General features: G+C 56.3%; 1 protein-coding gene across 2 annotated transcripts in view; it reads left to right on the plus strand.

Moving 5' to 3' along the window:
- The first annotated feature begins 7,995 nt into the window (after positions 1-7,995).
- Positions 7,996-22,466, plus strand: part of PRKCZ (protein kinase C zeta) — an 81,356-nt gene continuing 66,885 nt past the window's right edge. The window contains exons 1-4 of one of the 2 annotated variants that reach the window (XM_036281450.1): positions 7,996-8,066; positions 12,002-12,123; positions 12,910-12,999; positions 14,884-14,934. In XM_036281450.1, coding sequence (XP_036137343.1) covers positions 7,996-8,066; positions 12,002-12,123; positions 12,910-12,999; positions 14,884-14,934 — 334 coding nt within the window. Of the gene's footprint in view, positions 8,067-12,001; positions 12,124-12,909; positions 13,000-14,883; positions 14,935-22,466 lie in introns of those variants that run through there. The other variant, XM_036281451.1, reaches the window with a different exon arrangement.

Here is a 22,466-nt window from a genome sequence, read left to right on the forward strand (position 1 = left end):
CATGCAGAGCCTGTGGTGGAATTTGTCTCCACTCCACAGCCAGCCGTAGTGTCGCCTCCCACCTGCAACCCTGCAGCTGACACGGCAGACCTGTGGAAGGTACAGACGTTTGCTCTCCCAGTTCTTTGCTTACAATGGAGTCCCAGAAGTGGTGTCATGAGACCAAATGACATCAACATCTTTAAGACTCTGGATGCACTTTATCACCTTGCTGTCTAGAAGGCGGTCCCAGCCACACCTCGGGGTGGATTGTGTGAGACTCCTCTGCCCCGGCCCAGGACCGGTCTCGGGATGAAGCCTTCGCTCCCCACCAGGCCTGTCACCCTGACCAGGCGCAGTGTACAGGCAGTGCCGGCCGTTGGGCCACTCCACCGCGGCCACCGTCTGTCTCAGAGCAGAAGGCAAAGGAAACTGGGAGAGGGGCTCAGCAAGGCGGCGGCACAGATGGATCCCCCACGTGTGCGGCTGTGCAAGCCCCGTTCCTCGAGCTCCGCTCCCCACGTGAGGACAGACCCGGCTCAGCCTGGAGCTGGAGACCGGACCTGGCTCTGCCACTGTCTCCCTGTGACGCTTCAAGTTAACCCTGACCCTGTCCGTCTTCACGTGGCTGAAATAGCCTGAGCCCGCAGGCCACGGAGCGGCGGCATTGCCGTGGTGACCAGGGTTTTGGGTGCCGCCTCCTCAGACGTACATCAGGCCACCTTGGATTTTAAATATAATCCCAGGCAACTGAGCGTCGTCCCCTGGACTGAGAGGACCGGCAGGTCAGGGCACATGCCCGGGTTGTAGGCTCCATCTCCAGTGAGGGGCATGTAGGAGGCAGCCGATCCATGTTTCTTTCTCACATCAATGTTTCTCTCTCTCTCTAAAAAAACAATAAAAACATTATATATATATATACATATATAATTCCAGGCAGACAGGGGTATGGGAAAGTGGTCAGGGTCTGCCTCTGGGTGCATCGTCTGTCTGTCTGCCTCCCTGGTGCTCTGACCCAGGAGACCGAGGAGACCGTGGAGATGGGCCTCACTATGCAGCATGTCCCCATCGGCCTGGGCTGGAGCTGGCTGTCATGTGGTGTCCCAGCCCTGGCTTTGCTGGCCCTGTGACCCTAGACAAAGTGCTGGGCCACCCTGACCCTCGGTGTCCTCATCCAGAGAATGGGGCCGTGATACCACATCCTCGAGGATGCCAAAGGTCCCTGAGGTTTTGCCTGACCCCAAAGGGACCTCCCGGGGTTAGCTGGAAGGACCCCTTCCCCAGGCTGGCATTGGGGCCTGCGTCACAAACTTGGCACTGGGCAGAGCCCCGTCCTGCCCCAGCCAACATCTCCCACCCAGGGCACAGCCTGGGAAGCACCGGAGCCCCTTCCTCCTGCCATGTCCCTGCCGCGCCCTCTACTGGGAACGCACAGCACTGCGCTCCAGGGAAGGAGGTCGCTCCTGCTACCAGTACCCAGTGGGCAGGCCAGGATGCTGTCCATCGCCCTGCGGGCACCCATCGGCCCCACCACCAAGAATGACCGGGCCCAAATCCTAGCCACGCAGACCCTCACTGTGGAGGATCCAAGTGTAACCACAGGTAGTAGATGGTGAACTTAGAGCTGAGGGGCCATCATTAGTAACTGGCCCACGGGTGCACACACACACAGGCACGCATGCACAGCGCTCTGCTCCCTGCAGCCACAGGGCCTTTGCACAGGACAGCTCTCTGCCTCCCCTGCTTTCCCGCTCCCCATCCTCAGACCCACAGCGGCCTCTCTGCCAGGACCTGGTCAGACCTGATCACTCCAGCAGGGCTGCCATGTCTGTGTGACCCAGTGACAGTGGCCTGTCCCCCGACCTGTGTGCAGGGTCCATGAGGGAGCAGCCATGTCTGGCAGCCTCCCCACTGCACCCTGGTACAACTTGGGGCCCCCACTCGGCCCTCGGTGAACATCCGTTGAATGAATGAGTGAACAAGTGAAGTGAATGTCGTCACGAACTGGCTTCTCCAAATCCCGTGGTCCATGACGAAGCCGTCCATCCCTGGCACACTGCACGGGCCAAGCACCTGCCAGCAGACGTCCTGGGCTCTTCCCGTGACCTGCTGAGTCCTCGCCACCCGGTTGGGTCAGTGCCACACCCACCAGGATGATCGCCACCCCCGCCCCCTGGGCTCCGAGAGGTGCCAGCTTCCACAGTCGACTCTTTCGGGCACAAATGTAGTCTGTGAGCTTCAATGAGGACGGCGTCGCCTGGCGAGGTTCTGGTGAAGGACCCCCTGGGAGGGACAGCGACCCCACGGGAAGCTTTGGTCTGATGAATCTCCCTGAGCACATGTTTTGCCTGGCTTTCACCCTTTACCTCAAGGATCTCAAAATTATTTGAAAGTATCATCATAAAGAACATTTATCAAAGAAAATCAGAGGGCCCTGGCTGGTGCGGCTCAGTTGGTTAGGCGTCCTCCTGGGCACTGACAGAGGTTGCTGGTTCGATTCCCGGTCAGGGCTCAATCCCCAGTGAGGGGCATGCAGGAGGCGGCCAATAGATGTACCCTTCCATGCTGTTGAGGTTTTAGAAAAGCCCGTTGAAAACACACGACACGCCCTGGCCAGTTTGGCTCAGCGGTTAGAGCGTCTGCCTGCGGTCCAGAGAGACCTGGGTTCGGTTCCCGCTAAGGGCACGTACCTCGGTTGCAGTTTGTCCCCGGCTCTGGTCAGTCGTGCGGGAGGCAGCCACTCGATGTGTTCCTTTCACGTCGATATTTCTCTCTATATATATATTCCTCTCTCTCCCTCTCACTCTACCTGAACAAAAAATGGAAAAATGTCCTCGGGTGAGGATAAAAAAAAAAAAAAGAAAGAAAACACACGACAGGCCTCTGTGTTTTCCATTCGGGAAGAGTGGGAGCTGGTGATCACGGCAGGGCACGAGGCCTCTGTGGACCCCCCGCAGCTTCGGGGCTGTCCTGGCCTGGGCTTCGGGCCAAGGGTCACTCCTACTCTGCCCGTCAGAGGCGCTGGCAGCCTCACGGTGTCGCTATGACTTTATGAAGAGATGACACCCTGCCCAGGGGCCCCTAGAATGGGGGCTTCACCTCTGCATCATTCACTCATTCATTCGCTCCACGTGTGCCAGCTTCCCGGAGACCCAGGCTGACCCCGCCTCGGCCCTTACCATGTCCGGAGGCAGAGGTGGCTGGAAGGTTTGGGAACAAAGACTCCGTCTGGTCACCGGAGCACAGAGCGGGCCCTGGGCACTGAGAAGCTGGATGGGCACGCCTGTGGGCCCGGACCACACCCTCTGCCCCTGAGGCCCCCGTGGGGTGGCTCAGTGGCTAGTGGCTGCCAGGAAGCCCCTGCAGTCACCCACCCTCACCCAGAGGCAGTCTGGGTGGGCCGATGGGGGGCTATGTGTGTGGAGCTAGTTGGTGAGGAGGACTCAAAAGCCCAGACCTTCACTGTCCCTGGGCAGAGGTGACCTTTCCTGGGCACCACAGGAGACCCCTGTGCCCTCACCCCAGCCAGGGGCTGCACATGGTCTGGTCCCAAACCCAGGGGTGGAACCTCTCCCAGCACCCCTTCCCCAACCCCCATGAAGAACAGCCCCCCCCCCGGGCCGCCGCTGCCCCCCTTGGGCCTTCCCTCGCCAGGACTGGGGCTGCAGGGGCCCAGCACAGCCCCAGAAGGGGGGCTCCCAGTGGCAGCTGCGGCCAGGCCAGTGCCCGGGGTCGCGGAATGCCAGGGGCTCCAACCCCAGCAAGGGTTTTCCTGGTTAGAAAGGGCTCTGGGGCCCCGGCCGGGTGGCTCAGTTGGTTGGAGCATCTGGGTGGGTATGAGAGGCAACTGATTGATGTTTCTCACGTGAATGCTTCTTTCTCTCTCTCCCCCTCACTCTCTCTCTAAAATCAATAGAACATATCCTCGGGTGAGGATTTTTTTAAAAGAGGGCTCGGAGGCTTGACTTGGGCTGCTGCGTCTGATGAGGACTCGGCTGGGGCGCCCAGTGGAATGGCCGCCGCCCGCTGGTCCCGCCGGCAGTGACATCCGGGATGGCGCTACCTCCCTGTTGGACAAGCTCTGTGGCAGGAAATCAGAATGCCAGGAGATGCTGCGGGATGTCAGAGGGCCCCTCCAGGCTGGCCTGTGCCCACAGAGGTGGGACCCAGCAGGATGTGCCCAAGGCTGCGGGGACAAGGCCGCAAGGCTGGCCATGGGGTCGGCTGAGGGGCCTGGCACAGGGGGGCTGCGTCCCACACCTTCGCCTTCTGGTTGCTGTTCCTATGGCAGACTCCTGCTCATCCCCGTGTGCCCGCGCTGCTCCCCTCACCCGGCTCCCAAGGGACGGCCGTGGGGCTCCGTGTGCATGCTGGGGGGAGGATCACCCACGGGGGTGGGGTAGACCGATACATGCAGGTCAGGTGAAGGCTAAAGGAAGTGTGGGTTGGGCGGAGGTGCTCCCGGGGAAGAGCAGAGCAGGTGGCAAGGCCTTGAGGCAAGAAGCAGCCATGTGGCCAGGTGGCTGGTGTGAGTGACCCAGGCAGCAGATGGTGGGAGATGGGGGCGGAAAGAGACGGGTTCCAGACCTTGTAGGGCCTGTGTGCTTTTCCTGAGAACAGTGGGCATCACTGGGGGTTCTGAACACCAGACAGATGGACATAGACTCTTTTATTTATTTATTTATTAATCCTCACCCGAGGACATTTTTCAATATTTTGTTCAGATAGAGTGGGAGAGAGAGAGAGAAACATCGACGTGAAAGGGACACATTGAGTGGTTGCCACCCAGGGCCGGGGACAAACTGCAACTGAGGTACATGCCCTTAGCGGGAACTGAACCTGGGTCTCTCTGGACCGCAGGCCGATGATCTAACCGCTGAACCAAACCGGCCAGGGCTAGACTCTTTTATTTTTTAACAATTAAAAAAAAAATCCTCACCTGAGGACATGTTTCTATTGATTTTAGAGAGAGAGAGAGAGAGACACCCTGGCCAATTTGGCTCAGTGGTTGGAGTGTCAGCTCTCGGACTGAAGGGTTGAGGGTTCAATTACTGGTCAAGGGCATGTACCTGGGTTGCAGATTTGATCCCTGGCCCTGAGGTGTTGCTCTCACATTGATGTTTCTCTCTCTCTCTCTCTCTCTCTCTCCCCCCCTCCATCCCTCCCTTCCACTCTATCTAAAGATCAATGGAAAAATATCCTTGGGTGAAGATTAACAAAAAACTGAAACTAAAACTAAGAAATAGAAAGGAAGGGAGAGAGACAGAGAGAGAAACATTGATGTAAGAGAGAAACATCGATTGGCTGCCTCCCACATGCACCCCAACTGGGGACTGAACCCACAACCCAGGTATGTGCCCTGACCAGGAATCCAGCCCTTGACCCTTCGATGCACGGGAGGACATGCCAACCAACTGAGCCCCACCGGCCAGGGCCGGCTCGTGTTTTTAGGACCCTGGAGGCTGCTGCAGAGAAATCCCAGCGCAGAAGCTGAGGCTGGACCAGGAGGCTGCCACCGAGGTGTCAGGATGTGGCTGGAATCCGGAAATATGTTGAGTGTGGAACGTTCAAGATCTGCAGCTGGAGGGGTGTGAGGTGTCAGAAGGAGGAGACAAAGGGGCCTCCAAGGTCTCCAAGTTGAGGACCTGGACAGGTGGGTTTGGCACGACTGAGACGAAGAAGAGCATGGCAGAGGGTGGTTGGGGTGAGAGGTGCGTGGTGGGGGTCAGTGCAGGGGAGCAGTCTGAGATTCGGGTGGCATTTGGAGCCAAAACCTGAGGGGAGGAAGCAGCACGGGGTGGGGGTGGGAGAGAGTTTCTAAGGGGACCTGGCAAGGGTCAATTAAGGAAAAGTATGAGCACCCTGGCCGGTTTTGCTCAGTGGTTAGAGTGTCGGCCTGCGGACCAGAGAGTCCCGGGTTCGGTACCCACTAAGGGCACGTGCCTAGGCTGCAGTTTGTCCTTGGCCCCAGTTGGGGTCGTGTGGCAACCACTGGATGTGTCTTTCTCACATCGATGTCGCTGGTAATTCCTGGTCAGGGCACATGCCCAGGTTGTGGGCCAAATCCCCAGTGGGGGGCATGCAGGAGGCGGCCAATCGATGTTCTCTCTCATCGATGTTTATATCTCTCTCTCCCTCTCCCTTCCTTTCTCTCTAAAATCAATAAAGGAACAAATAAATAAATAAAAGAAAAAAAGTCTGAGAGAGAAAGAGACAAATCAATTTGTTGTTTCCTTATGTATGCATTCATTGGTTGCTGGATGCTCTAACCAACCCCAACCAAGTTTCTTGGCCAGGGTGACCATTGTATTTAAAACACAGGAGTCCTGTTGGGTGGGGACCTGGGTGGCGACCGGAGCTCAGAGGAAGTAGCAGGAGAGATAAAGTGGAAATCAGGAATGCAGGAATTTTGTAGTGAAGAGGAACCAGAAATGGGCAGGTGGGTGGAGGGGTGTGGAGTGCAGAGGTGGCTTATTTTATTTTATTTTTTATTTTCCTCCAGAAGGGAGAGTTCCCAGGTGAGAAGTGGGTTGTCAACAGGTTTCTCTGTGGTTGGCTCTCGGAAGAACATGGGTTCTATGGTCACAGAGACTGTCCATTTGGTTCCCCGCGGTCCCTCCAGTGCCTGGTACCAAGGAGGCGCCAGGAAGCATGTGAGGAATGAAAGAGAGAGAATGGGAAGGTCTTATGGTTGTCCAGGTGAGGAGCGTCAGGAGTGGCCAAGGCTTGGCACGGAGTGGGTGGGGAAGGGAGGGAGGCGGCAGGGGAATGGCTAAGGGGAGGATGGAGTTTGGCAGGGGTGGCAGAGATGAGGGGGCCGCAGACCTGGGGCGCAGGTGGGTCCTGGTGGATGCAACCAGGCAGGGGTGGGTTCCTCAGGGAAACCCGACCCTGTATTTAAGGGTCCCTGATGCAGGTCCCTGAAGGGTGTGTGTGTGTGTGTGGGGGGCGTGGATAGTGTTCAAAGGTGGCTGACCAGATCAAATGCCAAGAAGGATGTCGTGGATTCAGAAATGAAGGTCATAGGCGACCTGGGCAAATGCAGCCTCCGAATCCCAGGAGCAGGGCGGGCCGGCCAGCGAGCGTGGACAAGCCTCCCCTGCAAGGGGGTCTTGGATTCCGCGGGGGAGGAGGGCGGCTGGGGCCGGACACCAGCGGAGCCTGGACCCTCTCCGCCGGGACCTTGGCCGGGCTCTCTGCTCCTCGCAGCCTCGGCGTCCTCGCCTATGGACTGGCCGGACGGGTGACCTGCTGTAGGAGCGCGCTGGGGATCGGGGGTCCGAGCTCCGGACCGCACTTATCCTTGGGGAGGCCGAGCTCCCTCGGTCCGCCCCGACTCCCCGGCAGGGCACCGGCGCCCCTCCCCTGCTGTGTCCTGGATGGAAGCTCGCCCTGGAACCGCCCGGGTCTTGTTAGCACAGACGGCCGGAGTTTCGAAGTCCCCGGGGCGCTGCAGCGAGAGGACCCCACCTAGGGACCGCGGACCCCGGAGCGACCGGCACAGATGGGCCCGCGCAGGCAGGGGTCCGGGGCGCCGGCCGCCCGTGCCGCCGAGGGTTGCCGGGCAGAGCCGGGCCGCGCGCACTCCCATTGGCCACAGGTGGGCCACGCCCCACTCGACAGGTAACGTCTCCGCGCCGCGCCATTGGGCCGCGGCCGCGGGGTCCCCCGGGGATTGGCTCAGGTGGCCGTCCCGCCTCGCCCTCATTGGCCGCAGGTGCCACCGCCCCCGCCCCGGGACTGCCCGCCCCGCCGATTGGCCGCCGGCTGGGTCGGCCATGTTCGGACTCCCCCGCGGGCCTGACGCCGGACTCGGCGCCCCCGCCCGCCGCGCCCCCGCCCGTCCCGCGCGCCGCCCAAGTTCTGCGGAGTTGGCGGCGCCGACGCTTCTCGGACCCCGCGCCGCGCGCTCCCTTCCGCGTTCCGCCGCCGCCCCACCTGGCGCCCGGCCCCGGGGAGCCCCGCGCCATGGCCCGAGCGCCCGGGGCGCGGCGCTGACGGCGGCCGGAGCGCGCCATGCCCAGCAGGACGGGCCCCAAGATGGACGGGAGCGGCGGCCGCGTCCGCCTCAAGGCGCACTACAGCGGGTGAGCGGGCTGCGGGGCGGCGCGCCGGCCGTCGGGGCGTTCGCCGCCGCCGTGGGAGCGAGGGCGCAGCGAGGCCCCTGCGGGCCCGGGGGCGTCCCGGGAGTCCCGACGCACGAGCGCCTCGGGGCGGCCTCGGGGTCACCCCGCGCCCCGCGAGGGGTTCCCGGGCTCGGACTCTCGGGGGGACTCCGTGGCGCGCGCCTCCGTCCCGGGCAGACTGTGGTTATTTTCCTGGAAAGTTAGCTGGACCGTGAAGCTCCCAAACCCGCAAAGGCTGGATTTTTTATCAGGTGGTGAACACCGCGGCAGCTTACCAGTCGGGGTTCCCTGAGTTTCCCCGGTGCCCGCTGCGAGCGGCCGCAGCCTAAGGGGCGCTGGAGGACCCAGGCGAAGGCCGGCCGAGCCGCCGTGGTTGTGCGGGCGGCGGGCGCCTGGGAGGGCGCGGGCCCGGCTCCCCAGGGACGGGCCTTTCGGACACTGACCAGCCCTGCGGCCGCGCTCAGCGCCCTGGACTCGACCTGCCGCGCGGCTAAATGGGGCGAGCGGCCGCCTCCCCGGCGTCAGTGGCGGGGAGCGCTGGACACTTGGCTGCGAGGAAGCCCCGGTGGGGAGGGCGCGGCCGCCGCCCCGTAGCGCGGCGTAGACAGCTCTCCGGGAAGAATTAGGCACCTTTGCTGCTGCTTCCTTCCGTCGGTGTTTGGCCCCCGAAGTCGTACCTGGCTGCTGTCAGGTTTGCCGCTGCCCGCTGTGGGTGGGGGTGCGGGACACGTACCCTGCGGGTGAACTTGCCCGTCTCGCTGTAGCGGATTTCCATGGGGTCTGCCCGAAGGGCACCGCCCAGGCGCGCGTCCTCGGACCTTGGGCTCTCAATTTTCTGAGTATTTCTCGTGTGAGGTCTGGGGTCAGGACTTTCTTGCCCCCTCTGCCATCCTCAGCCAGGTGGCGTTGCTGGGGGGTTGAGTGGGTGGGTGGAGGGGGGCGGGGAATGTTGGTGGCAGAGCGGGGTGGGGGTGGGGGGGGAGGATTTCTGGGGGAAGCCTGGTCAGCCTACCTGGGAAAGTCTGGAGTCTTGCCTTCTTGCCTGGAAGGATGGGCTGCGATTAAAACCGGTGGGTGTCACCTAAGTCTTGGGGTCGTGGCTCCTCCAAGGGCCAGAGCATCTTGGCTTGCCAGTGGGTAAACTGTGGAGCTTTCGAATTGAGTAACCAGGGGCTTTGTAAAAATCAGAGATAATCCTTCACAGAGGATGTCCACACCCACAGCAGCCCGGGGTGGGTGTGGGTGGGTAGGAGTCACACCCCGGAGCATTCCCCAGGGACACGTTCTAGTAGGCACCTCCAGGCACTGCGCTTGGGCGGGCGTGGGGATGGAGGCTGGCGGTGGGGCAAGTTCTGCAGACCCCTGGGGCTTCTGGGCAAGGCGCCGGCCCACCCGCCCCCTCCCTGCTTTGGCCCCTGGAGAGCACTTTGGTTACCAGGAGTAATGTGACCTGTTGAGTTTGGTTTCCAGGGCGGATGAGGCCACGCCCCACACTCTTTCCTCTTCCTTTGCTTTCCGACCTCTGCTCCTTCCTCCTCCCCATCCCCTCTTTCTCTTCGCCCTCCTCCCACACTGCCCCTCTCCCTTCTCCACCTCTCTTTTCCTGCTCCTCCCTCCCTTTGCTGCCTGCCTTCCCCGACCCGGTCCTGCCTTCCCAGAGGACTGACTGGGAGACCCAGTCCTGAGCTCTGGCAGTGTCGCTGGTCCAGACAGCACTCACTGGCTGAGATCTGTGCTCACTTGTCCCTGCACTGCCGGTCTGTGTCTGGGTGAGAGGTCGTTCGTGCAGCAGGACCAGGGGCTGAGGGTCAGACACACGGAAGACACTGTTCTTAATAAAGAGGGGCCTTCAGCTGCCTCTACTGGTGGTGCTTTTCCTGTTCACCTGTGCTCATGCCCTGAGCCCCCCCAAAGGCTTGAGATTAGGGTCTCCTTCTAGCCCAGCTGGGCCTTTGGATGGCGTGCAGTTGATCATGGGAGTCTGACAGCACCTGCATTTTTCAAGGGGTTTTGGGGTGATGCTGGGGGGCGAGGCTGGGGACCCTGCTCTGCCAGGCTGAGCCTCAGACGCCTGCTTTTCTGAGCTCATAGAAACGACTGCTGGGTCTTCCCTGCGCCCTCAGGCTCCTGCTCCGGAATTCCCATCATCAGGATGCTGTGTGCAAAGCCCAGGACCGGGTCCTGGGGCCTGGGAGACTGGGCGTGGAGGGAGGGCAGTCCACCAGGCTGTTGGGTGTTGATTCCAGGTCACTCCCCCCCCCCCCCCCCAGGGCTCTGTCTTGCTCAGAGAAGCTGCTTGATTCAGGTTTGAGGTGAGGTTAGGGGTGGTGGTCAGGGTCTGACATTGGGGTGTGGTAGGATGGTCCTGCCCATGGGTGTTGGAGTGCCCTGCTGCAGCCAGGTGAGGAGGGGCCCTTGTGGTCCATCCTGATGTTGGGTGCTTCCACAGTGTTGGGGTCCTAGGGGGAGACACGAGCTTCCACTTGGAGACAGAACGCAGGGGCAGGGGCAGGGGCAGGGTCCTGGGACAGGGAGAGGTCAAAGGGGAAGGGATGGCAGATCCTGACTTTCAGAGTTTGGGGGCAGGAGGACTGATGGATGCTGGGTCAGGTGGCGAGTGTGCTGGGCAGTGTGGGTACCAGGTCTGGGTACCAGGGTGGTGGGTTAGGCAGGGGTGGGAACTTGGTCTCTGGAGCCCTTACTGGTGTGCTGTGTGCCCTTCTGTGCCTGTTTTCCCGTCTGTTGAGACACTGCAGGCTGGGTGAATCCTGTGGGAGCACTTGGGGTACGGGGGGGCAGGTGCTGAGGGTCTTTGAGCAGAAGATGGCCCGTTCCAGCCGGAAGGGGTGGGCAGCTGGGGGCCAATAACGTGCAGGAGGCCTATGGCGGGGTCCTGGGATGCCCTGCTGAGCTAGGCCTTGCCCATGGGACCATCTTGGATCCTGGTGGCACTGGATCTATTGTCTTGTGGTCAGAGACTTTATGAACACTTGTTTGATGGAATTCAGAAGCCAGCAGCACTAACACCAAGTGGACCCTACGTTTCTATGGTTTGGGATGTTTCAGAGCCCATCAGATTTGTTTTAGGCTCTGCATTCTCATGATGTCAAATGTAGGTGAATTTCCCCCACATCTTCAGCCTCTGCTCGGAGCCCACTGAGTGTCAGTAAGGATATGTTCCCTCCTGAGTTAGTGCCTTCCCTCCCCTCCGAGTGAGGGCACGAGACTGGCACTTGTTTGAGGGCATGGGAGGGGCCACCCTGCCTGTGAAGGCCAACCTCCAGAGGGTGACCCAGAATCCTGAGCCACCTCCAGCCTTGCCTCGTCAGCGTCCCATTTTTGGATGAAAAGATAAAAGTCAGTAGCATTCCGTGACTTGGCTTTTCAAAAAAAATTGTTCCGGAGGCAGTTGAAGGGTCCCTCCAGGGTGCCCTTGGGTCATTGCATTATTCCATTCTGCTCCTCCCCTCCTTCCTGGCCTCCTGAGGACATGCGTCCTTGGATGTGACGCCCTCATCTGCACTGTCCAGGTTTGGGGGAGGGTTTAATGAAGCAGATGGGTCCACTTCGCCCCCAGCCCACCCTCAACCACCCTCACCAAGCCCCACCAAGTGACTCTGGGCAGAACTGGAACTTGGTGTCTGAGCTGCTGCTCGCGCAGCTTCCACTAGGGGGCGCGTTCTGCGGCTCCCGCCTCCGTTCTCCCCCTGCGCCTCCCCGTTGGGGGCAGCCAGGCGCCAGGACAGATCTTTCCTTTGTGGGCACTTTTTAACAAAACTGTGGTCCGTGGCTCTGGGGAAATTTCATTTGTTTAGTCAATACCTGGGTTTATCAATAATCCGTGTTTACTTTGATTACTTATGCGCCATGGTGACGCTGCCTCCTCTCTGCCCCAGGGACATCCTGATCACCAGCCTGGATGCCGCCACCACCTTTGAGGAGCTCTGTGCCGAAGTGAGAGAGATGTGCAGCCTCCGCCAGGGGCAGCCGCTCACCCTCAAGTGGGTGGACAGTGAAGGTAGCCCCGGGACGGGTGTCTGCAGGGCAGTCTCTGCGTCTGGGTGTCTGAGGCTGGCCTGGCCCCTCTGTGGGGAGGTGTCAGATCACAGCAGTTTCTCCAGTGGGGACGGGAAGTCTGTCTTGGACAGAGGTTGGCCACCTTCGGAAGGGAAACTGGGTGAGGGTAGGCAGGTGAGCCACCCCCAGGGAGGGCTGCAGGGATCTCGGCCCCACTGGGGACTCATCTTTACCCTCCTGACCTGACAGCCTGTTCTCATATGGGGGGCCTTCCCTGTGGGTGATTGGAAGGGTGAGCTCTTCATGTTTTCGGGAAAGGTGGGCAGGTTAAGTGTCGCTAGGGGCTTTCTCATTCTGATTCCTGTCTCTGGACACACATCCCAGAGAGCCGAGGGTTTGGGAGACTGTCCAGAAGAGACCCCCTTCTCCAGGATGGCTGTGGCTGTGGCTGGCAGCCAGGATGCCCCCCCCCCCCCATGGGAACAGGGCCACATGGTGCTGCCCTAGGCATGTCTGTGTTCCTTGTCTGGCGATGGACGGCCAGGAGCCTCTCCCTTCGAGTTGGGACTGACCTAAAAAGAACGTTCTGGGTCTCGCCCAAGCCCAGGAGCTGCGAAGCTTAGCTCTGCTCGTGGCTGTGGGTGAACTCGCCTCCTTTCTGGGGGTGGGTGGGTTCTGGTGTGGAACTGGCGGTTCTGGGGCCTCCCTCTGCTCTGGGGGAGTGCACATCCTGTGGACCCCTCTGCCTTAGGCCTGGGTGGCCTCAGCGAGTGTCTCGCCCGCCTAGGTGACCCCTGCACCGTGTCCTCCCAGATGGAGCTGGAGGAGGCCTTCCGCCTGTCCTGTCAGCGCAGGGACGACGGGCTCATCATTCACGGTCAGTGCCGCCCGCAGGGCAGGCGTGGGGGGTGCGGTGGCTTTGTCAGACCCCCGGGGACTGGGAGCCACACGGAGGACCACAGTTTAAAACCTTAGGGTCCCGGGGAATTTAAGGATGTTGGACATAATGTAGTTTTGATTTCTTTTTCTCTTGTACATTGTGTTAACCCAAATGAAAGTTACTGTTACTGGTAGTCAGGGAGGTGTCTCCTCACGGGCTCAGAAGCCTGGGTTCTGGTTGTGAGTCCTGGGGGCCGATGTCCCCAGGTGTGTTAGAACCTGAGCTCGCTCAGCTGCCTCCATTTCTCCTGGAGCTCCAAGGGCCTGGGTGCGAGGCCGAGCAGGCCCCGCAGGGAACTGTCCCACGGCGCTGCCAGGGATGGGCCCCCAGCTTTTAGTCGGCCTGTTAGGCTCAGAGTTGGGGTGTAGATGGAAATATTGTATCATTCCAGTACGATCTTTAAATTGGGGCTTTTCACAGGGTGTCTGTGGGGCCCGAGAGTGTGGCTCCGGCAGCCGTGGCCAACCAGCCATGTGGTGGACCAGAGTGTAAAACTGGTTACCGTTTTCTGTCAGTTGGGCTAATAGTTGGTTAAAATATCATATTTTTGTAGCTCTTTAGTTTAGATTAAAAGCTCACCTTGGCTGGCCATTGTGTCTCGGTGGGCTAAGAGGTCCCAGCTCGATTCCTGGTCAGGGCACGTGCCTGAGTTGCGGGTTCGATCCCCAGTAGGGGGCGTGCAGGAGGCAGCCGATGGATGTTTCTCTCTCACACGGATGTTTCTGTCTCTCTCTCCCTTCCTCTCTTTCTGAAAAAAAAACACAATGAAACAATAAAAACATATTGAAAAAAAAGACTCACCCTGTCCACGTCATGACTGTGATGTAAGCACATGTATGGGGCCTTCAACATTCACAACTGTGGTGCTTTAAACATTCACCGTGCCCCAGATTAGGATAAAGAGTGTTTTAGCTTAGTTTTCATACTCTCTTTTCTTTTTTTTTTTCTTTTTTTATCCTCACCCGAGGACATTTTTCCATTTTTTGTACAGATAGAGTGGAAGGGAGAGAGAGGAAGAGAGAGAGAGAGAGAAACATCGACATGAAAGGGACACATCGAGTGGCTGCCACCCGCATGACCAACCAGGGCCGGGGACAAACTGCAACCGAGGTACGCGCCCTTAGCGGGAACCGAACCCGGGTCTCTCTAGACCGCAGGCCGAAGCTCTAACCGCTGAGCCAAACCGGCCAGGGCCTCTTTTGTAAGCTTCACCCGAGGATACTTTTCCATTTATCTTCAGACAGAATGGGAGGGAGGGGGAGAGAGAGAGAAACATCGATGTGAGACACATTGACTGGCTGTCTCCCGCACAACCCTGACCAGGGCCGAGGATGAACCGAAACCGAGGTACATGCCCTTGACCAGACTCAAACCCGCGACTCTGGTCCGCAGGCCGACGCTCTAACTGCTGAGCCAGCTGGCCAGGGCAGTTTCCATACTCTGTAAACTCCGCTGTTGATACTTTGCTGTGGAAGTCCTGGGTATGTTTGACAGTATCTGTTGTGAACCCCGTTAGTGCCGAGACAGGGGGTCTGGTGAGCTTGCCGATGTCGGCTTTCAGAGTGCCATGGGTCTCTTTTCTCCGGTTTGTTTGGCACATGTCAGCCTCTGCATCCCTCCGATGGCTTCTTTGACACCCCTGGGAAAGTCTGCAGGAGGGATTTGGGTGGACGCACTTGGGTTCCCGAGTCTCCGAAACGCAGGTGGTCGTCGGCCACTCGGGCTGTGTGGCGGAGCGCGGTCAGCCTGACCCTCCCTCCCCGCGTGACTGCGTCCGGTGGCGGACACTGGCACTAACGCTCTCTCTCCCCCTCTGTGCAGTTTTCCCGAGCACCCCCGAGCAGCCCGGCCTGCCGTGCCCTGGAGAAGACAGTGAGTACCGCCTCTCCCTCTGACTCTGGTGCTGCGGGTTGAACTTTGACGGGGTGCAGGCAAGGGGACGGTGACACTTTTGGCGGCCTGTGGCTTAGGGCTGTTGACCCCATGAAGACTCTAAGGGGAGTGAGCGGATGAGGGGGCCTGCTGTGGGGTTTTCACTGGCTGGTGTACCTGCCTCTTTCTGTGTGTCTGTCCTGGTGAATGAGTGTGGTCGTTTGGGGGGGCTACCAGCTGGGTTGGTTGGTGCCAGAAGTCCCTGAAACACCCTGATCTTCCCCAGGAGGGACGGGCCCAGGTGGGGAGCAGTGGAGAGTGAGGGGTACAGTCTCGGAGTTGGCATGCATTGGCTGGGCAGGGGCAGCGGAAGCCTGAACGTCGTGGGGGGGCAGACAACAAGCTCATCACAGGGTGGTAACGGAAGGCAAGGGTGGGGAAGGGGTGGGTGGAGGTGAAGCTTGAGACTCAGGTTGGAAACCACACTGAGAAGGCAGCGGCCCAGCCAGGGTGGACCGTCCAGGGCACACACCAGGAACTCCATCCTGGGCACAGTCACACCGGCCTTGTGAAGGGAGGGTTGTTGGGGTTGACTAGCCTCTGCTGTGTTGGGGACACGGGGATCATGGGACCCGAGGACTCGGGTCTCTGCCAGAGGTCGAATGGGGGTGACTCAGCAGCGTCCGTGTCACCGTGGGGGAATTTGGAGAATGTGTTCACTTCGCCAGAGTCCCGCCTCGGGCACAGGAGCAGGTCCTTGAGGTGCGTGCCAGGCAGCTCTGGGACTGGGTTCTGTGGGAGAGTGTCCCTCCAGCACTGGGAGGCGGCAGGTGCCCGGGGAGCCAGGCTGGCTGGCAGCTGGGTGCCCTCCCCTGGGCATGATCCCAGCTCTGGGCGCTGACGCCCACCTGGCTGACAGCTGTGGAGCAGGACGGCCTTGACTCACTGGTCAGGAGTGGACAGAGCCCTCCACACGGGGCCCGAGCTCCTAGGCTGTTTGAGGGTTGGCGTCCTCTCCAGTATGTACTCTCCGGCTTGATTTATTTATTTACTTATTTATTTTTTTATTTATACATCTTTATTGTTGAATGTATTACAGATGTTCCTCATTTTCCCCCCATTGACCCCCTCCTCGCCACTCCCACCCCCCTCCCGCCTTTTCCCACACTATTGTCTGTGTCCATTGGTCATGCATATAAGTTCTTTGGTTTATTTCCTCCCACCCCCAACCCCCTTCCTTTTGAGGCCTGTCAGTCCAGCAATGAACCTGCTCTTCTTAATCCCTTCACCTTCCCCACCCATTCCCCCAACCCCCCTCTCATCCGGCAACCAACAAAATGCTCTCTGCATCCACGAGAATGTCTCTGCTCTGCCTGTTCACCTTGCCTGCAGTTTCCACTGTCGATAGATATGTATTCATTGCCATTTTGTTTGTTCATATATTTTATCTTTTTCTTCAAAAAGACCCTTCATCATTTCATATAGTAACGGTTTGGTGGTAATGAACTCCTTTAACTTTTTCTTGTCTGAGAAACTTTATATGGCCATCGATTCTAAATGACAGCTTTGCAGGAAAGAGTAATCTTGGTTGTAGGTTCTTGCTTTTCATCATTGTGAATATTTCTTGCCACTCCCTTCTGGCCTGCAAAGTTTCTTTTGAGAAATCAGCTGACAGTCTTATGGGAACCTCCTTGTAGGTAACTAACTGCCTTTCTCTTGCTGCTTTTAAGAGTCTCTCTTTGCCTTGAACCTTTTGCATTTTGATGATGATGTGTCTTGGTGTGGGCCTCTTGGGGTTCATCTTGTCTGGGACTCTCTGTGCTTCCTGGACTTGTATGTCTGTTTCCTTCACCAAGTTAGGGAAGTTTTCTGCCATTATTGTTTCAAACAGGTTTTCAATTTCTTGTTCTCGCTCTTCTCCTTCTGGCACCCCCAAGATGCGAATGTTGGCACACTTGAAGTTGTCCCAGAGGCTTCTTACAGTATCCTCATTTTTTTGGATTCTTTTTTCTTTTTGCTGTTCTGATTGGGCACTTTTTGCTTCCTTTATATTCCAAATCGATGGTGTGCTTCTTGGATTTACGTACTCTACTATCGAATCTGTGTAAATTATTCTTTATTTCAGTTAATGCCTCTTTCATTTCTGACTGGTCTTTTTTTATGTTCTTGAGGCCCTCACTAAGTTCACTGAGGTTCTCACTGAGTTCATTGAGCATCCTTATAAGCAGTATTTTGAACTCAGCATCTGTTAGGTTGCTTATCTCCATTTCGCTTAGTTCTTTTCTTGGGGTTTTGTTCTGTTCTTTCATTTGGGACCTGTTTCTTTGTCTCCTCATTTTGGCTGCCTTCCTGTGTTTGTTTCTGTGTATTACTTAACGAGAGGTATGGGGCTAGCCGAGACCAGATGCTGCTTGTTTGAAAAAATTTAGGAAAACCTGAAGCAGGATCCAAGACAGGCCAATCCTATGGTTAAGCAAGTGGCAACAGCTTGGGTGGGCCTGAAAGCTGGGTGGGGCGGGGCCTCAGGGAGTCACCAGGGCGGGGCTACCAGTGTGAGCCAGGTAGCTGGAGTCCCAGGTATGGGGGCTGTCTGCTGCCCCAGGGAAGGGCTCACCAAAGGAACAACGGCCTCTGACAGCACGTTTGTCCCGGAGAAAGCCCCTCTCCAGCCCTCGCTCCAGTGCCAAACAGCTCAGTTCTTCCCTGTATGTCTCAGGTGCCCCTTGAGCTGCCTCCCCTCCAAGCTTAGAGGGAGTGAGTCCGGTAAGTCCGTGCGCGGGCCCTTTAAGGAGCTGCCTGGGGCTCCAGCCGCCTCAGCCTCCCTGAGCCTCAGTTCCTGCTGGTTTTTCCAGCCAGAAGTTATGGGAATTTTCTTCCTGACACTGGAACCCTGAGTGGGGCGTCTGGTGTGGGATGGGGACCCCTCAGTCCTCAGGAAGGACCTTCCCAGCCGAGGTCTCCTCCTGATTTTTATCCACCACACATGGGTGTGGGACCAGCCTGTCATGCCTCCGCCCCTCCTACCAGTCTCGATGTGGCTGCTGCTTTAATTCTGTAGTTGTAGGACTTCTGTTCAGCTTGATTTCAGGCGGTTCTGAATGATGGTGGTTCTGTAGTTTAGTTGTAACTTTGATGTGCTTGTGGGAGGACGCGATGCCACATTTACCTACGCCGCCATCTTGACCGGAAGTCTCCGGCTTGATTTAAATGCTGATCGTGGACGGTAAGGACAGCCCTGTTCTGGTCACCCCATGGCCATGGCGCCCACGTTCCCGGTGGTTTTTGTGGCCCCAAGCAGCTCTGCACGGGCGGAGGTTACGTGGGAGTGGTCAGATGGTGGCACGTAAATGTGTCCTTGAGCTGCGTGAGGCCCTGGCCAGGAGGGCTGGGTGGGTGGACTGCCGCCCCGAGGCCAGAGACGGGCACCAGCGAAAGTGTGGGCTCACTGTGCCAGCCGGGCACGTCCGGGGGGGGCCATTGGCGCCAGCTGGCCCGAGTTCCTGTTCACCTTTCCACATGTTCTGTTCAGTACGAATTTTGCCGGTTTTACAGGGGGTTAGAAAAATTGTGTAAAGTACACATTAAAATTTTTCTACTTTAACTTTTCATTTATTTATTTTTAAATTTTGTGTTTGTTTGTTTTTTTGTTTTATCCTCACCCGAGGACATTTTTCGATGTTTTGTTCAGATAGAGTGGGAGGGAGAGAGAGAGAGAGAAATATCGATGTGAAAGGGACACATCAAGTGGTTGCCACCCGCACAACCCAACCAGGGCCGGGGACAAACTGCAACTGAGGTACGTGCCCTTAGCGGGAACCGAATCTGGGTCTCTCCGGACTGCAGGCCGACGCTCTAACCGCTGAGCCAAATCGGCCAGGGCTGAAGATAAATATTAAAAAAAAAAAAAAAAAATCCTTGGGTGAGGATTAAAAAAAAAGAAAAATCAAATATCATAATTTAAAAAAATAAAATGTTTTTTATTGATTTTAGAGGAAGGGAGAGGGAGACAGAGAGAAACATTGATGTGAGACAGAAACATTGATCGGTTGCCTCCTGTACCCACCCCGCCTGGACACGGAACCCGCAGCCTGGGCATGTGCCCTGACCAGGAATCCAACCAGCGACTTCTCGGTGCACGGGATGATGCCCAGCCCACTGAGCCACACCGGCCGGGCTACCTTAACCTTTTAAAGTGAACAGTTCCGTGGCACTTAGTACAATGAGATTGTGATGCACCCCCCACCTCTCCCACTTTTAAACATGTTTGGAGAGAAGCCTCGGACCCGTCAGCATCACCCCTTCCTCCGCCTGGTACCAGCCGTCTTCCCTCCGTGTCTGTGGCTCTCCCTGACCTGGACGCTTCTCATACACGCAGTCTTCCCGTGTGCGATCTGTTGTGACTGGCTCCTTCCACTTGGAGTGACGTTTTCGAAGCTCATCTGCTGCGGCATGGGTCAGGATGTCCTGCCTTAAATTGTGGTGAAATACACAGAGCGTGAGATTGACCATCTTAACTGCGTTCAGGGTCCAAGTCATCGAGAGTAGCTACGTTCACACTGTTGTGCAACCTTGAACTCTTCATCTGGGAAACCTGCATCTGTCCCCATTAAACACTGACTTCCCCACCCCCGCCCCACCCCCCAGGCACCCCATCGACTCTCTGTCTCAGAGTTAAACTATTCGCATGTAAGTGGAATCATACAGAATGTGTCTTTTTCTTTAATCCTCACCGGAGGAGTGTGAGGGAGGGCAGGAGAAACATCTATGTGAGAGAGACACACTGATTGGCTGCCTCCTGCGTGACCCCAGCCAGGGCTGGGGACCGAATTGCAACTGAGGTATGTGCCCTTGACCAGAATTGAACCTGTGACTCTCTGGTCCGAGGGCTGACACTAACCACTGAGCCAAATCAGCCGGGGCAGAATTTCCTTCTTTTTAAAGGCTGAGTAGTAATTTCCCCGCGTGCACGAACCTGGTTTTTTATCCGGCAGTCCATGGACACTGGGCTGCTGCCACCCCTTGGCCGTTGTGAGTAGTGCGCCTGTGAACGTGGGTGCGCAGGTGTTCCTTTGAGACCTGCTTCCAGTTCAGCACGTGCTTGTCCAGAGTGGCTCGCTGGGTCACACAGTAATTCTGTTATTTATTTTTCAAGAAACCTCCGCACTGTCTTCCACAGCGGTGCACCAGGTTCCGTCTCTCCATGTCTGTCTTCCTGGTTTTCAGAGTGCATGTCTTTCGTTTCCTTGTTAGGTTTATTTCCAAGTATCTTGTTCCTTTCGATGCTATTGTAACGGGAACTGTCTTATTTGTTTATTAATTTTTTATTTTTAAAAGGGAACTGACATTTACATTTTTTTTATTGATTTTTTTTTTAGAGAGAGAAGGGAGAGGGAGAGACAGATAGAAACACCGATGAGAGAGAGAAACATCGACACCAATCGGCTGCCTCCTGCACGCCCCTTACTGGGGATCGAACCTGCAACCCAGGCGTGTACCCTGACTGGGAATTGAACCGCACCTCTTGTTGCATAGGTTGATGCTCAACCACTGAGCCACACCGGCCGGGCTGGAACTTTTTTTTTTTAATTCTTACCCAAGGATATTTTTCTCTTTATCTTGAGATAGAGTGGGAGGGGGAGAGAGGGCGAGAAAGGGAGAGAGAGAGAAACATCGATGTGAGAGGGACACATCGACTGGTTGCCTCCCACATGACCTGACCAGGGCCTGGGACAAACGGCAACTGAGGTATGTGCCCTTGGCCGGAATTGAACCCACAGCTCATTGGTCCACAGGCCGATGCTTTACTGCTGAGCCAAAGAGGCCAGAACATTTTTAAAAAATATATCTTTATTGTTGAATATATTACAGATGTTGCTTCTTTTCCCCCAGTGACCCCCTCCTCCCCGTTCCTACCCCCCTCCTGCCTTCCCCACACTATTGCCTGTGTCCATTGGTTATGCATATATGATATAAGTTGTTTGGTTTATCTCATCCCTCTCTCCCTCCCCCCTTCCCTCTGAGGTTCATTAGTCTAGCAACTAATTAGTACTACTTAATCCCTTCACCTTTTTGACCCATCCCCCAACCCTCCTCCCATCTGGCAACCAACAAAAAGTTCTCTGCATCCATGAATCTGATTCTGTTCTGCGTGTTCATTTTGTTTGTAGATTCAACTTTCAATAGATACATATTTATTGCCATGTTATTGTTCATATTTTTTATCTTCTTCTTCAAGAAGACCCTTTAACATTTTATATAATACGTACTGGTTTGGTGGTGATGTACTCCTTTAGCTTTTTCTTGTCTGGGGAAACTCTTTATATGTCCATTGATTCTAAATGACAGCTTTGCAGGATAGAGTAATCTTGGTTGTAGGTCCTTGCTTTTCATCATTTTGAATATTTCTTGCCACTCCTCCTGATCTGCAAAGTTTCTGTTGGGAAATCAGCTGACAGTCTTATGGGAGCTCCCTTGTAGGTAACTGCTTTTCTCTTGCTGCTTTTAAGATTCTCGTTGTCTTTAACGTTTGGCATTTTGATGATGATGTGTCTTGGTGTGGCCCTCTTTGGGTTCATCTTGTTTGGGACCCTATGCTTCCTGGACTTGTATGTCTGTTTTCTTCACCAAGTTGGGAAGTTTTCTGTCATTGTTTTTTCAAATAGGTTTTCAATTTCTTGCTCTCTCAGAATCTTCTCCTTCTGGCACCCCCATGATGTGAATGTTGGTCTGCTTGAAGTTGTCCCAGAGGCTCCTTATATTATCCTCATTTTTTTGGATTCTTTTTTCTTTTTATTATTTTATTAAAAATTTTTTTCTCTTATTGATTTTACAGAGAGAGGAAGTGAGAGGGAGAGAGAGAAAGAAACATCGATGAGAAAGAACATTGATTGGCTGCCTCCTGCATGCCCCTCACTGGGGATCTGGCCCACAAGCTGGGCATGTGTTCTGACCGGGAATCGAACTGGCTACCTCCTGGTGCATGGGTCGACACTCAACCACTGAGCCACGCCAGCCAGACGGATTCTTTTTTCTTTTTGCTGTTCTGATTGGGTGTTTTTTGCTTCCTTATATTCCAAATTGATGGTTTGCTTCTTGGCTTTATCTACTCTACTATTGATTTCCTATAAATTATTCTTTATTTTAGTTAGTGCCTCCTTAATTTCTGATTGGTCCTTTTTTATGTTCTTGAGGCCCTCACTAAGTTCATCAAACATCCTTATAACCAATGTTTTGAACTCTGCATCTGTTAGATTGCTTATCTCCATTTCGTTTAGTTCTTTTTCTGGAGTTTTGTTTTGTTATTTTATTTGAGACATGTTTCTTTGTCTCCTCATTTTGGCTGCCTCCCTGTGTTTGTTTCTGTGTATTAGGTAGAGTTGTTGCATCTCTTAGGCTTCCTAGGGTGTTCTATTGTAGGTATCCTGTAGGGTCCAGTGGCACAGTCTCCATGATCACCCCGGCTGGGCCCTCAGGGTATACCCCTCATGTGGACTGTACACCCTTCTGTTGTAATTGAGTCTTGATTGCTGTTG

Source organism: Molossus molossus, unplaced genomic scaffold (assembly GCF_014108415.1).
Source record: "Molossus molossus isolate mMolMol1 unplaced genomic scaffold, mMolMol1.p scaffold_m16_p_35, whole genome shotgun sequence".
In the NCBI taxonomy this organism is placed as follows: Eukaryota; Metazoa; Chordata; class Mammalia; order Chiroptera; family Molossidae; genus Molossus; species Molossus molossus.